The 13,418-nt window shown below is 60.2% G+C and overlaps 1 protein-coding gene across 3 annotated transcripts; it reads left to right on the top strand.

Moving 5' to 3' along the window:
• The first annotated feature begins 3,410 nt into the window (after positions 1–3,410).
• Positions 3,411–13,233, top strand: CPSF4L (cleavage and polyadenylation specific factor 4 like). 3 transcript variants are annotated; one of them, XM_075904023.2, is made up of 8 exons: positions 3,438–3,791; positions 4,314–4,364; positions 6,081–6,233; positions 7,967–8,062; positions 8,689–8,782; positions 9,230–9,311; positions 11,080–11,259; positions 12,547–13,233. In XM_075904023.2, the coding sequence occupies exons 1-8, from the start codon at positions 3,689–3,691 to the stop codon at positions 12,613–12,615; spliced, it is 828 nt and encodes a 275-aa protein (XP_075760138.1). In that variant the 5' UTR covers positions 3,438–3,688; the 3' UTR covers positions 12,616–13,233. The 3 variants fall into 3 exon arrangements, with proteins under 3 accessions (XP_075760136.1, XP_075760135.1, XP_075760138.1); XM_075904021.2 differs by lacking the exon at positions 7,967–8,062 and having other exon boundaries at positions 3,411–3,791; XM_075904020.2 differs by lacking the exon at positions 4,314–4,364 and having other exon boundaries at positions 3,416–3,791.
• Positions 13,234–13,418: the final 185 nt, after the last annotated feature.

The raw sequence follows: 13,418 nt of genomic DNA on the forward strand, positions 1-13,418 counted from the left end.
CCCCCCCCGAACCCTCTTCCCTGCTCCACCCTGAGCTCCCCAGGCCCTGCCTCCCCTGGAGCTCGGGGCAGCCTCCTGGCGGTAGCGTCCTCCGCCGGCTGGTCCTGACCCCTAACCCTACTGCTCCCCCGCTGCCTGGGGGCTCGGCTGCCTGCCTGAGCCGGACAACACCGGCTGCCGCAACCTCCACGCAGGCAGGCTGGGGAGGACGGTGTTGCTCTGGTCACGGATGCAGGGACCGGTCTCCGGGCAGAGGGGTCTCCGGGCAGAGGGGTCTCCTGCTTCCTTCAGGCTTGGCCATGTAGCCTCCCCGCCTCCCACGGGGCTCCGGCTCGCCCCAGGAGCTGGGTGTGGCAGAGACGGGGCCGTGCTGCGGGGCCGGATGCGCCTGCCCCCACTGACACTCGCACCGTCAGCAGGCACGCGGCCTAGGTCCGCACAGAGCCGCAGGTCAACGCCTAGCCAGGGCCATGGGACAGCTCCAATGGCTGCTAGGTGCCAGCACTCACGTCTCTCTGTCCTTTGGGACCCGGGGCGGTTGCCTCCCTGCTGAGAGGTGGGGAAATCCAGCTCTCTCTGGAGCCTGGTTGGTAGGTGTCAATGTCCCGGTGGCTGGATTTGCCGTTGTCTGGTTCTCCACAGAGGTGGGACCAGCCTGGGCTAGTGCCTTGTCCTGACCCATCCTGGCTCAGACAGCACGGTGACGTTCGCAGCTATGTCTCTTAGCCGGCCCAGAGAGCAAACGGTCCTGTTTGCCCCACAGCGTAGTCAGGTGTAATACGGGGAAACTGAGGCACACGCCGACATTGTAAAACGGTTAGAGACGGTTCCCATTTCATTGCAGCCCTGTAGGTGCTACAGCCAGCCGTGTGGCCATCCCAATAACTATGGACTAGACTCCTCTGTCCCTGCCGTCATGGGATGAGCTGCGTAAGAACATCCATCCTGGATCAGAACAAAGGCCCATCTAGCCCAGTGTCCTGTCTTCGGACAGTGGCGGATGCCAGGTGCCCCAGAGGAAATGAACAGAACAGGGAATCATCAAGTGATTCCTCCCCTGTTGCCCATCCCCAGCTTCGGCCAAACAGAGGCTGGGGACACCAGTCCTACCCCATCCTGGCTAAGAAGCGTTGATGGGCCTGTCCTCCATGAATCTATCTCGCTCTTTTTGGAACCCTGTTCAAGTCCTGGCCTTCACAACATCCTCTGGCGAGGAGTTCCACAGGTTGACCGTGAAGAAAAACTTCCTTTGGTTTGTTTTAAACCTGCTACCTCTTCATTTCCTTGGGTGACCTCTGGCATGTATTAGGGTCCCCAGTGGTGCCCATCTCCTGAACTCTGCCCGGGTCCCTAATGGGCACCACGCACGCCAGTTTCATGCCCACTTTGCTAACAGTTACTCTTCGGAGAGAAGCGAGATCTCAGACTTTCCGCGTGGCTGCAGCCGCTGGGTCTGGTCAGCAATGGAAGCTGCTTTCCAGGGGTGTGGAGAGGCCAAGTCAGTGGGAGCCTCTGAAAATTAGGCTCCCGGTGGGATCCAGGGGGCCATGCTCTTGGGCGTGGAGTGCTCCAAGTAGCAGCCCCCCACCGCATCCCGCGTAGGAAGGGTCCACGTGGCACCTCCGGGCCCAGGTCTCCAGAGCAGAGCGTGGAGAGCGAAGTGTCCCCCTCTGTCCTGCCTCAAGGCCGCTCAGTTCGCTCTGTCGCCGCCAGGATCTTAAAGAGGCTCCCGTCGCGAAAGGGAGCAGGACGGGGGAACCCGGCCGCTCTGCCCTCCCTCCCCGTGGCGCGCCGGCCTCAGAGCGGCTGCTTCGCTCTCGCCTGTGGGAGAGGGAGCACGCCGGCCCCTCGCCTTGGAGATGGTGCGCGAGCAGCGCCCCGCCACCAGGGCCGGCGCCTGCCTCACGAGCCCCCTCAGCCGTCAAGCGGCTGCCAGGGATTGTTCCGACGGCTGTCACCTTCGGCTGCCCGTCGGCGAGCGCCCCGTGCCTCACGCTGACAGGGCCGAGCGCACAGCACGGCTGGCTGAGCAGGCTGCGGCCGGGGCCTGCGGGGGGAGAGGGAGGTGCTGGCAGGGGCGCATGGGGCTGCCGGGCCGGATGCCGGGGGGAACGCAGGGAGGACGGTGATGGAGGCTGAGATGCCCACATGGCTGCAAAGCCTCCTCCGGAAGGGGCATTGCAGGAGGGTTAATACCTAGGCCAGCTCCTCATTCAGCCTCTCCTTGGGCACAGGGGCAGCGGGTGCCACGAGTCACAAGCCACGTGGCACGGGCCACGCCCTTCAGGCTCCACCCAGAGGAGAGACACGAGCTGGGCTGGGGAGATGCCGATACCTCCATCCCTGCCTAGAGCTGACGGCCGGAGTCTGCCGCTGGCCTCGGTACCCCTTGGATGAGGCCCGTGTTAGCAAGCTGTGCCCAGGCCTTTCCCCCTGCTCAGGTACCAAAGGAGCAGAGCACGAGCATCCCAGGGCTAAACAAGGCCTGAGCTGGCTCCAGGAAGGCTGCACCTGAAGCTCCCAGGACGCACCGTGTTGGGTGGCACGTCGCTGCCCCTCCGGAGTTTTGTGCCACCTTGCAGCACGGCCGCAACCCCAGAGTTCCCTGTAAGCGGCACGCTTGGGTGGTCACCCAGGAGCGAGTCACACGCTGCTCGGCATATGTTTCTATAGGTGGTGCACATCCACAGGTGCCTCCGTGCGCATGACAAAATTTATTCCGCATCAGGGTGGAAAACATGTGACTGCTGGCTCGTGGGCACGAACGTAACACAGGCCAGTGGCACTTTGAAAAGGGGGCAAATGAGGGCCGTTTTTAGTGTTTGTACAGCACCGAGCGCAACGGGGGCCGCCCACCATTGCTGCTCCTGACGGTCGAAACAATAAATAATTGTAACAGTTCTGGCCAGGCGAGCGTGCTGGGCTGTTGGTTTTTTATAACACGGGCCAGGTGCCAGGGAAGAGCGGAGCCAGATCCAAATCCAGCTGGGGAGGGGGGTTCAGTAACACGTCACCAGCTGAGCAGAAGAGCTGCTGTCAGTGTCAGGGGATGGAGGGAAACCCGATAGGCCTGTCCCTCGCTCTCTGGAACTGGACCCAGGTGGCTCCCCAGAGAAACAGCCCCCGGAGCGCCCCGCCCCCCACGGTGATGGAGTTGCCCCCCAGCAAAGCTTTGTGCAGTGAAAGGGTTAAGGGAAAGCACTCGGAGGGAGCCTGGGGTTCGGGGGGAGGTGCTGGCCAGCTGGCAGTAAACGCCCAGGTCTGTGCGGAGGGCCACGGGGAGCGAGGGGTTAACCTGGCCGGCCTGCTTGGGGCCCAGCCCTGATTTCCTTACAGCTGGGGCCCAGCCCCACTCAATCACAGCTGCAAATTGAGAGCAGATGCTGGGAGCTGTTCCCTCCACATTGCAGCCTCCTTGCTCGCTTCCCTGGGTTGCTGCCAGAGCAGGGGGGGTGCAGATTCCTGGGGGGCTCTGAGCTGGGTGGGGGCTCGTCTGGGAGCAGCTGGGGGCTCAGGAGGGAAGGGAGGCAGCAGGGAGCTTGCAGCATCCGGGGAAGGGCAGATTGGAGAGAGGGGATTTGCAGTTGGCCCCTTCTTCACTCCCCTTCCTCAGCTGGGCCTGTGCAGGCTGGCTTGGCTCCCTGGGCCTGGGGCTCGGTGGGGGGCGCCCCCCGGTGGCGGGGCAGAGATGCAGGAGCTCATCGCTGGCCTGGAGAAGCTGGTGTTTGACTTGGAGCGGGATGTGGCCCTCCAGCGAGGGGCCCTGCTCCTGCCGTTCCCAGGCATGGACAGTAAGTGGGGGACCTGCGGCTTCCAAGCTGAGGGGCCCTGGCCTGACCCCCAGGTCTTGCCCCAGCTCTGAGTTCACACTCCCAGCTCCCTGGGGTGTCTCTCTGCAGCCACCGGCCCGGAGAGGGCTCCGGCGGGCCATGCAGAGCGGCCGGGTAAGGTTTACCCAGCCGGGGGCTGGCAGGGGGCTCGGGGTGGGATCTGGCACTGGCAGCGCTGGGGTAGAGCTGGATGGGGTGTGGTGAGCACAGAGAGGGGCCCCCTGACCCCAGCCTCTCTGCAGGTGGCGATGCCGGCGCCCAGGTGCCACGGTGAGGGGCTTGCCCCCAGAGTGACACGAGGGTGCTGCATGGGGATAGACTGGTGGGTGGAGGGGGAGGCGTTCCCCTTCCTAGCTGGGGGGTTGGCCCAGCCCCGGGGTCCCGCCTCTGCAGAGCGACAAGTGGGGTGGGAGTGGGGCGTCCTGCAGGGGCTTACGGGTGGGGGACCCGCCCCCGCCCCCCGCTAACTGCCTCTCCCCCCAGAGTCGGGGGCGTCCGTGTGCGAGTTCTTCCTCCGAGGGCTGTGTGCAAAGGGTGAGTTGGGGGGGGAGGTGGCGCAGGGACGCTGGCATTTTAGGGGCTGGGAGCCTGGCGGGGAGCCTTTCGTCTCCAGGCCCCCAGGCAGATTCCGGGACCAGCCTGTGGGGTCTGCCACCCACTTGGGATCCAGCGTCCCAGCTGGCACGAACGGGCGCCGGAGCAAGCGGGCTGCTTGGAGGCTGGCAGCACCACTCCCTGACCTACTGGGGACCCTCGGGCCCAGGGCCGGCGGCTGAGCATGGTCCCTCTATAGCAGGGGTGGGGAATCCTACGGCCCAGGGACCGGTTTGCCTAGATCTGGCCCTTCCGGCTTTGGGAAGCTGGTGCTCCGGCCCTGTGGCCCCCTCCTATCCGGGCCCTGCCCCCCCACTCCGCTCCTGCACCCTCCTTACCATCCAGACCCAACACCCCCACTCTGCTTCTGCACCCTCCCTCCCACCGACCTCGCTCCCAAGCCTGATTCTCAGCAGCCCCCTCCCTCACACTAAATGCCTCATTTTTGGCCCCACCCCACAGTGTGTGTGTGTGTGGGTGGGGGAATGCCACAAAATCTACCAGCCCCGGCTCCCCTAGGCTCTGGTGTGCAAGGGGAATGGGGGGGCGGGGGAGGAGAAGAGAGGGGGTTGCTTCTTATTTTTTTGCAGCCCGACCCAAAAAAGGTTCCCCAGCCCTGCTCCACATGCGTCCCAGGGAGGAGGAGCGGGCGGCTGGCCTGGGGACCGAGGCCTTGGTCTGTTTCTGTCTCCGCCTGTCCCCTTCCATGGGGCTAGTGCCCTGCCCTGGCCTCCCGCCGGCGCCCGGGTACCGTGCCGAGGGGGTGGTCTGGAAGTACCTCGGCAGGGAGCCCTTAGCATCCGAGACCCCAGCTCAGCCGAGTGCGCTTCCTGGGGCCGCTCCCACCGGGGCCTGGGGCTCCACCCCCCGAGGTCCCGGGCGCGGGAGCGTCTCCTTCCCGGTGCCGTGCGAGACCCTGCTAAGAAGGGGGTCCCCACGCTGTCGGCTGTGCCTATGGCAGCCCCGGCTGCGGGGGTGCTGGAGAGGGGGTGTGTGTGGGGGGGGGGGAGACTCCTCATGGTGGCCTCACATGGGTGGCAGGCAAACCTAGCAGTGGGGGGGGGGGCAAATCCCCCAGCCCTGAGCCCCTCCCGCCTGATGCCCTGCTTCCCCTGGGAGCCAACCCCCTCCCGTACCCTTGCCTGCCCAAACTGCCAGGCACAGCCCTGTCTGCACTCCGTCCCCAGTCTGCCCCCATCGAATGGCTCCGTGCCCCCAAGAGCCTGTGCAAAACCCTTCCCCACCACCGGGGACACCTCCATGTGCCACCCCCCCTCCGGGCAAGACCCCCACCACAGAGGCAGTTTCCCAGCCCCCTGCATGAGCCTCCCTGGCCCCATGGCTCATGGAGGGTAGGTGGCATGTGGGAGGCCAGGTATCCTCAGTCTCCTGGCCTGGCCCCAGACAGAGCGCCCTGCCCCAGTGGCGGCAACCCCAGCATGGCAGAAGCCCAGGGGCAGGCTGGGAGCCAGGCTAAAGGGGGTGGAGTGTGGGCGGGGCAGTTTGGAAAGGCAATGCCTCCCCTTGCCTCATAGCTGCGGTTCAGGAGCACCCCGGGCAGGGGTGGGAGCAGGAGCCGGCATCTCTCGGCAGGCGGGGGGGGAGTGGGCTCCTGTGGAAAAAGGAGGGACGAAGGCGTCTCTGCTCCGTGTCCAGGCCTGATGTGCCCCTTCCGGCACAGCAGCGGGGAGCAGACGGTGGTGTGCAAGCACTGGCTGCGTGGACTGTGCAAGAGGGGGGACCAGTGCGAATTCTTGCATGAGTACGATGTCACCAAGATGCCCGAGTGCTATTTCTACTCCAAGTTTGGTAGGTGCCGGGGCCTGGCGGCTTCGTGGCGCGGTTCGTTGAGCGGGGGCAGCTCCCGTGGGGCTTGCGGGGGGCGTGCGCAGGCTCCGGACCCCGTCGGAGCCGGTTCTTGGCCTGTCCGGGCCTCGCTCTGCCGGGACGGGTGGGGAACGGGGCCTGTCCCGTGCGAAAGTGAAGGCACGTTCAGGTCCTGCCTGACCCTACTGAGTTCTGACCCGGGCGGGTCTGTGCCCAAAGGCGGCGTAGGTTTGAGATAGCTGGGCCAGCACCGTCGGCTCCGTGTGAGGAGAACCGGCCTCTGGACCGTCTCGGCCGGCCGGCCCCCTTGGCCACGCTTTGTGCAGCCACAGGGCCAGAGTCACCTTGCGTGGGCCCCAGCCGTGGCCTTGCCTCTGCTTGCCCCCCACCCCCACCGGACCCTGCCTGCTGCTCTCATTGGGGAAGGGGTCAGGCAGAGAGGAGCAAGCTGCAGACAGGGGAAAGGGGGCCAGGAGGAGGGGGAGAGGAATGTGAAGTGGGGAAGGGGCAGAGGGAAGGGAGATGCGGGCGGGGGAGGGGACAGAGGCATGGGGCTGGGGAAGGGGCAGAGAAGCAAGCAGGGGGCAGGGCCGATTGGGCACAGGAGTTCAGGGGGCATGCAGGTGGGGAGGGGCACAGGCTGAGTGTTGGCCCGGGGCCATCGGCACCCTTATAAATCCGGACCTGGCAGCGGGTTCCCGTTGCACCAGGGAAGATGGGAATTCCCTGCCGACCGTGCCGGCTGCCCCCAAGCGCAGCAGAGCCGGTCCCTTGTCGAGGTGCGTTGCTCAGCCAGGCCTTTCATGCTAACGGCTGCTCCCCGGACCCTGAGGTCCATGTGCCCACATGGGAGGCGGCCCCTCTACCACCCTGTTCTTGTTCAGGGTGTGAGCTCTGGAGAGCCCCATCCGTGTCTGGCAGGGCCAGCAGCTGAGATGTGGTGGGGTCATGCAAACCCAGAGCTCTTCGTTGGGTTGGGGGCAGAGGCTGGAGGCAGGTGCTCAGGTGTGTTTAACCTTCTGGTACCGTGTGAGTGATTGCCAAGCTGGGGGGCTAAAGGAAACCCCCAGAAGGAAGGGGGCATTGTAAGTATCCGGTCAGGAGCACTTGAACTCCCCCAGATCATCCCAAGCAGTGTTCTTGCTAACTTTTGCCATCTCCGTGCAGAATAAATTTTGTTACGTGCACCAATGCATGAGCAGATGTGCACCACCTGTCAAAACACATGCTGGCCATGCTTTGCTAGTCAGCTGGCCAGCGCTCTCCTGGGCGGCCACCCAAGCACTCAGCTTTCAGGGAACACTGCTCAGGTTTGATTCTGTGCTGACTTGACCTTTCGTGCTTTTGCTGGGGGCGGGAAAGGGGGTGTATCTGGCTTAGGACGTTACGGGCCAAAGCCCTGTTTGCTTTAGTGGGAACACATGCCTGTTTCCTGAAGAGCTGAGGTTCAACCTGGTGCCTGTGGCCCAAAACGTTCTCTTCTCTCCTTATTCTGCAGCATGGTCTCTGCTCGCTGGGGGCTGCGCTCCAGCCCAGAGGTGGCTGCCTCTCGAATTTTGGTGCTCTCTAAACTGCTGTTCATATGGTTCTTTACAGGGTGGGGGGGGGGGGGAAGGAGGGATCTTTGCTGGCTGTCATCTTGAGAGGCAGGCAGCAACAGGACTTCAAATATGTGGCACTACAATTCTTTCTTCTCCATAAATATCCTGTCCCAGGCGAGTGCAGCAACAGAGAGTGCCCCTTCCTGCACATTGACCCAGCCTCCAGAATTAAGGACTGTCCCTGGTACAACAGAGGGTTCTGCAAACAGGGTGAATGCTTTGTGCTTGGTAACTACGGGAATGGGAGTGGGGCCTAAGGATGGGAGCCAGGAGACCAAGGGGCGGGATGCCTGGGTTCTATTCCTGGCTCAGTTACTGAGGTGTGGCATAGCCTTTTTTTTTTCTTCATACCGCAGTTTGCCCATCTGTAAAATGGGCCCGATACTTGCCTGGCAGCACTCTGGGCATATTGAAGGCCCTTCAAGTGCTTTGAGATCTTCCAGTGATAAACACTTTGTTCTCTATAGAGTCCCTTGCATTATTCTGCAACACGTGATTGTTCATGAAGCTAATTAAAAAATTGGCAACCAACAGGAGGTAGAAATGGAAAAGGGTACGTGTGTAATCTGGCCCTCATGACCCCCAAAATGCATGGCCATTGGATATGGTCTGTGTCTAAGCAGCTGGCTGGAATTCTGGGCACTGAGCACGCAGTGGGGGGCAGGGAGTTAGACTGTAAAGGAAGAAATGAGGCCACAAACTCTTCACAAAGGGGGGGGGGGCTCCGTTCTCTGGTCCCAGGAAGAGACCCATCGCTGACCCAGCCCCAGTGGCGGCCCTGCCCCCTTTCCGTGCTGACTGACCTCTCTCCCTCTCTGGCTGTGCGTCTGTGGCAGGTCCGCTGTGCAAATACAAACACACCAGGAGAGTGATGTGTGTCAACTACTTAGCCGGCTTCTGCCCGGAAGGACCCAAGTGCAAATTCATGCAGTATGTATCTGGGAGGGGATAGGAGGGACTTTGGCAAGGCCTGGGGGGAGGGGTACCATGGAGACTGCCTCTACGAAAGCCCAGAGAGTGGGCAGTTGCCTCGGGGAGATGGAGGAGCACCTCTGTCTGCAGACCAGCTGGATCTTAAACCTGAGTTAATCCCTTCCACGCAGCCTCACCAGTTCTGTTCTGTGCCCGTGGCGCCATCTGCTGGGCAGGGCAGGTGACTGCATGTGGCTACCAGCTTCCCGGAATTCCGAGCCTGGGAATTCCCTGGCTTCCCACTCTGCCCTCCTGCCTCCCCTCCCCCATTTGGGTCTCGCACTTGGGTTTGCATGACACTGCCTGGGCCGGCCGGACAAGGCTGCTTGTGACAGAGGTTTGCTTGGCCTGTCAAATCCCCTGCTTGGTATCACTGACTGTCTTTTCCTTCTGCCCCTCCGACAGCCCCAAGGCCGACGTGACGCTGTGTAACTCGGATCTCTCCCAGGGCAGGCCTGGAAAGGCGCCCATGTGGGCGTCTCCTGAGGTGAGGGCTGGACACTCTTCAGCGACTGGCTTCTCCCTCCCCTCCACCCTTCTCCCGAACCCTGACTTGGATGATCCAAAACCGTTCACAAATTCACAGCAAGATCCCTGAAAACTGACCCCCGCCCCCAAAATCAGCACTCGTCAGTAATGAGGAAACTGAACCCAAAGTTTTACGGAAGTATTAAAAAACAACAGGAAGTCTGGTAGAACTAGACTAACAAAACATGTAGGCTATGTCTACGCTCCCGGCTTTCTTGCGCGAGAAATATGCAAATGAGGCTACGCGTGGAATATCGCCGTGCCTCATTTGCATACCTAATGAGCCGCCCTTTTTGCAGAAGAGGCTCTTGCGCCAGAAGGAGCTGTCTACACTGCCCCTTCTTGCGCAAGAAAAAATCCGCTTGCGCAATGCTGTTATTCCTGAAAATAATCGGCATAGCGGCGTTGCGCAAGAGGGTTTTTCTTGCGCAAGAAGGGGCAGTGTAGGCAGCTCCTTCTGGCGCAAGAGCCTCTTCTGCAAAAAGGGCGGCTCATTAGGTATGCAAATGAGGCACGGCGATATTCCACGCGTAGCCTCATTTGCATATTTCTCGTGCAAGAAAGCCGCGAGTGTAGACATAGCCGTAGATGGGATCATGAGCTTTCGGGGGCATAGCCCACTTCTTCAGACGGTTCTGAACATCCTATACTCCAGTCATCTGAAGAAGCGGGTTGTGCCCACGAAAGCTCCTAATACTATCGATGGCTACGTCTACATTGGCATGATCTTGTGCAAATACTCTTTAACGCAAGAGTTCTTGTGTTAAAGTATTTGCACAAGAGAGCGTCTACACTGGCATGTGCCTTTGCGCAAGAGCATCCGTGCCAGAGTAGATGCTCTCTTGCGCAGGAGAGCTCTGATGGCCATTTTAGCCATCGGGCTTTCTTGCGCAAGAAATTCACGTTGCCTGTCTACACTGGCCTCTTGCGCAAGAACAGTTGCACAAGAGGGCTTATTCCTGAGCGGGAGCATCATCGTTCTAGCGCAAGAAGCACTGATTTCACACATTAGAACGTCAGTGTTCTTGCGCAAGAATTCCCTGCCAGTGTAGACAGGCAGCATGTTTTTGTGCGAAAGTGGCCACTTTGGCGCAAGATCGTGCCAATGTACACACAGCCGATGTGTTTTGTTAGTCTTTAAAGTGCTACCAGACTATAAGTAGGTTGTTTTTTTAAGTCTATCCTGTACAGACTAACTCAGCTACCCCCTGAAGCTTTTTTACTTACGTGTTGGGGATGTTTGCAGAAGCCCAAGGACTGGATTTACCCACCACTGGGGCGGGGAAAGGGTTGGGAAAAGGTGCCTGCTTGTACCCTTTAGCCTGGTGGCTACCGTTCTCTGCGAAGATGTGGGAGACCAAGATTCAACTCCCCGCCCCCCGACACCTGATGTGGTGCTGGGATTTGAACCACATTTCCCGCGTCACAGGAGAGCCTCATAACCGCTGGGATCTTCCGGAGCGGGGTCTTTCTCCTCTCCCTTGCTGAAGTTGTGCCGCTTCCGAGAAATAGGCAGCAGCACAAGGCTTTGAGTACTCTCGCCCCCAGCTAGAAAGTCCTTCTCAGGCCCAGCGGCTATCTGTGGCAATTCACAGCCAGGGGTGAGATTCCAGCAGACCGGAAAGCCGGCTGTGAACCCCGGATGCTCCTGCCCTGTAGCTGTGCAGTAGGAGGTGCCAGGCTTGCCCTGACCACAGCTAGCCTGGCTGATTTCTCCTGTGCTGCAGGGGCTGACCCCACCAGCCGCTGTTGGCAAGCGAGGTCAGGAGCCGCAAGCCTTGGAGGTCCCCTCGCTTTCTCACCAGCCCGGGGTGAAGGCTGCCCCATGCCAGATGAAGAAGGCCCAAGAGACTGGGGGTTACCCCTACACCGTGCTCCGGCCCCTTGGGCAAGTCACGTGTTTCAAGGTCAGTGTCTGGTGCCGGGGAGCCCTTTACAAATGATTCTTCCCCCACGCTCTCGGCTCCAAAAGAGATGCCAGTGCTTGGAGCAAGCCTTGTCTAGTCTTGTTCCGAGGCTACTGCTATTATGGGACCCACGGACTCGAAGCCGTCGCTGCCCGGCTGCTGTTCCCCAAGGGGACGGAACAAGGTTCTACTCCAGCTTAAAAAGCACTTGGGTTTGCTGACTTGCAGCAGCTCCTTGCCTTGTTGTTGCCCGTTGCTGAGCCCTTTGTCTTCCTGGGTTTGCCACGATCTCTCACGCAGCCCCCAGGACTGGAGTGGGGGTCTGGATTGGCAGGGGAGTGGGCCGGTGCCATAAAACCAGAACAGACTCCAGTGCAGTGGGGGTGAGGCAGAAAGATGGGATGCTAGTTACCCTGGGGGGACTTTAGTCAGGAGTGTCAGTTCATGGGGTCGGTACGACGAGTGCCTCGGTGACCCCACGTGTGGGACGGCCGCTCCGTCCTACCACCGATTAATTGGGACAAGAGTGGCGCAGCTGGCTGGCCACTATTCCTGCGGACGAGCCAGGCCAGATCCTACCAACCCGATATCTCCGTCTCCTATGCCAGGACAAGGGGGCTGTGTCTAGACTGGCAAGTTTTTCCGCAAAAGCAGTTACTTTTGCGGAATAACTTGCCAGCTGTCTACTCTGGCCACTTGATTTTGCGCAAAAGCACTGACGTTCTACTGTCCGAAATCAGTGCTTCTTGCGCAAATGCTTTGTCGTTCCCGTTCGGGCACAAACTCTTTTCTGGGAATGCTTTTTGCGCAAAAGGGCCAGTGTTAGACAGCTGAAAGCTATTTTGCGCAAAAAAGCCCCGATGGCGAAAATGGCGATCGGGGCTTTCTTGCGCAAAACCGCGTCTAGATTGGCCAATCTAGATGCTCTTTTCCGCAAATGCTTTTAACGGAAAAACTTTTCCGTTAAAAGCATTTGCGGAAAATCATGCCAGTCGAGATGCAGCCGGTGTGTTGTGTTAAACCAGGAGTGGGGAATCTTCTTTGGGGTCGGGGGCTGCTGACCCACAGAAAAATTAGTTGGCCGGGAGGCAGTGGAGGCTGGAAAGGCAGGGTGGGCTCCCCAGTCCTTAGGGGGGTGGAGCCCTGAGCCCCGGGCACTGGATCCAGGCAATCCAGGGGCCAGACTCCCCACCTGTTTTAAACCCTCCATCCTGGGCAATTGCTCTGTGCTGTACTAGGTTGATCTCCTTGCCCATGGGGATGTTCTGCTATTCGCTTCCCTTGCAGTGTGGAGAAAAGGGCCACTATGCCAACAAATGCCGCAAGAGTCGGCTGGGAATCCAGCCGGGGAAATGATTGGCGAGCACGCCAGGAAGAGGAGCCAAAGGAAGAGGCTGTGTTGGGATACACTGGCGGCCAGTCAGGACAGTGGGTGTCTTTCTAAAGCCCAGTCGGAGTCATCCTGCTCCAGGCAGGTTTTTTTACCACTCTTTGCTTGGGGAAAGGGGAGGGAGAAATGCAGTTGCTTTGGAACTGTAACTGGATGTTTATTTTCTGACCCCACCCTGTTGTGTTGGCAGGGGGCTCAGGCCCGGCTGGTGTGTCAGACACTGATAATCATGCCAGCACTAAACCGTGGTTTTGAAAGGCACGGTCGAACAGTCCGCTTGGATTCTGGCTACTATTCAGGGGCCTGCTGTGTGCTGGGGTCAGGAAGTATTTCAGTAGGCGCGAAGTTGAAAAGGGCAGCCTCTGGCTTCTAGACTACAATTCACAGCCCGTAGCAGGATCCTGTGAATCTACGGCCGAATCCAAGTTCTTTCCTCTCCCAATACCCAAGGTGCTCTCTCTCAAAACATCTCCTGCAATTGCTGAGAGATGGAGAAAGAAGCTGACCTTTCCGTAGCCTGGAGTGGTTAGACGACAGGACGGGGACCAGAACTGGGTTTCATCACTAACCGCCACCTTGATGCGTGAACTTGGGCAAGTCACTTAATAGCTGTGTGCCTCTACTTCTCCTACTGTACAATGGGGTTAACACGCCCTCAAGAGGGGTGCTAAGGCTCCAGTGGAAGGCGGGACGATATTGCCTTGTAACAGCGCGCCTCGTACAAAATCGGAGTTAAGAAAACACCAGATTTATTGCAAGGGAGAGAGAA

The sequence above is a fragment of the Pelodiscus sinensis genome, chromosome 20 (assembly GCF_052426305.1).
Source record: "Pelodiscus sinensis isolate ZL-2025 chromosome 20, ASM5242630v1, whole genome shotgun sequence".
Lineage (NCBI taxonomy): Eukaryota > Metazoa > Chordata > Testudines > Trionychidae > Pelodiscus > Pelodiscus sinensis.

Bases quoted from the DNA above. Each gene is read 5' to 3' on its own strand.
- CPSF4L (XM_075904023.2), top strand. From the start codon at position 3,689: ATGCAGGAGCTCATCGCTGGCCTGGAGAAGCTGGTGTTTGACTTGGAG. The intron at 6,234-7,966 runs GTAGGTGCCGGG...ATCCTGTCCCAG, and splicing joins CTATTTCTACTCCAAGTTTG to GCGAGTGCAGCAACAGAGAG. The intron at 9,312-11,079 runs GTGAGGGCTGGA...CCTGTGCTGCAG, and splicing joins CCATGTGGGCGTCTCCTGAG to GGGCTGACCCCACCAGCCGC.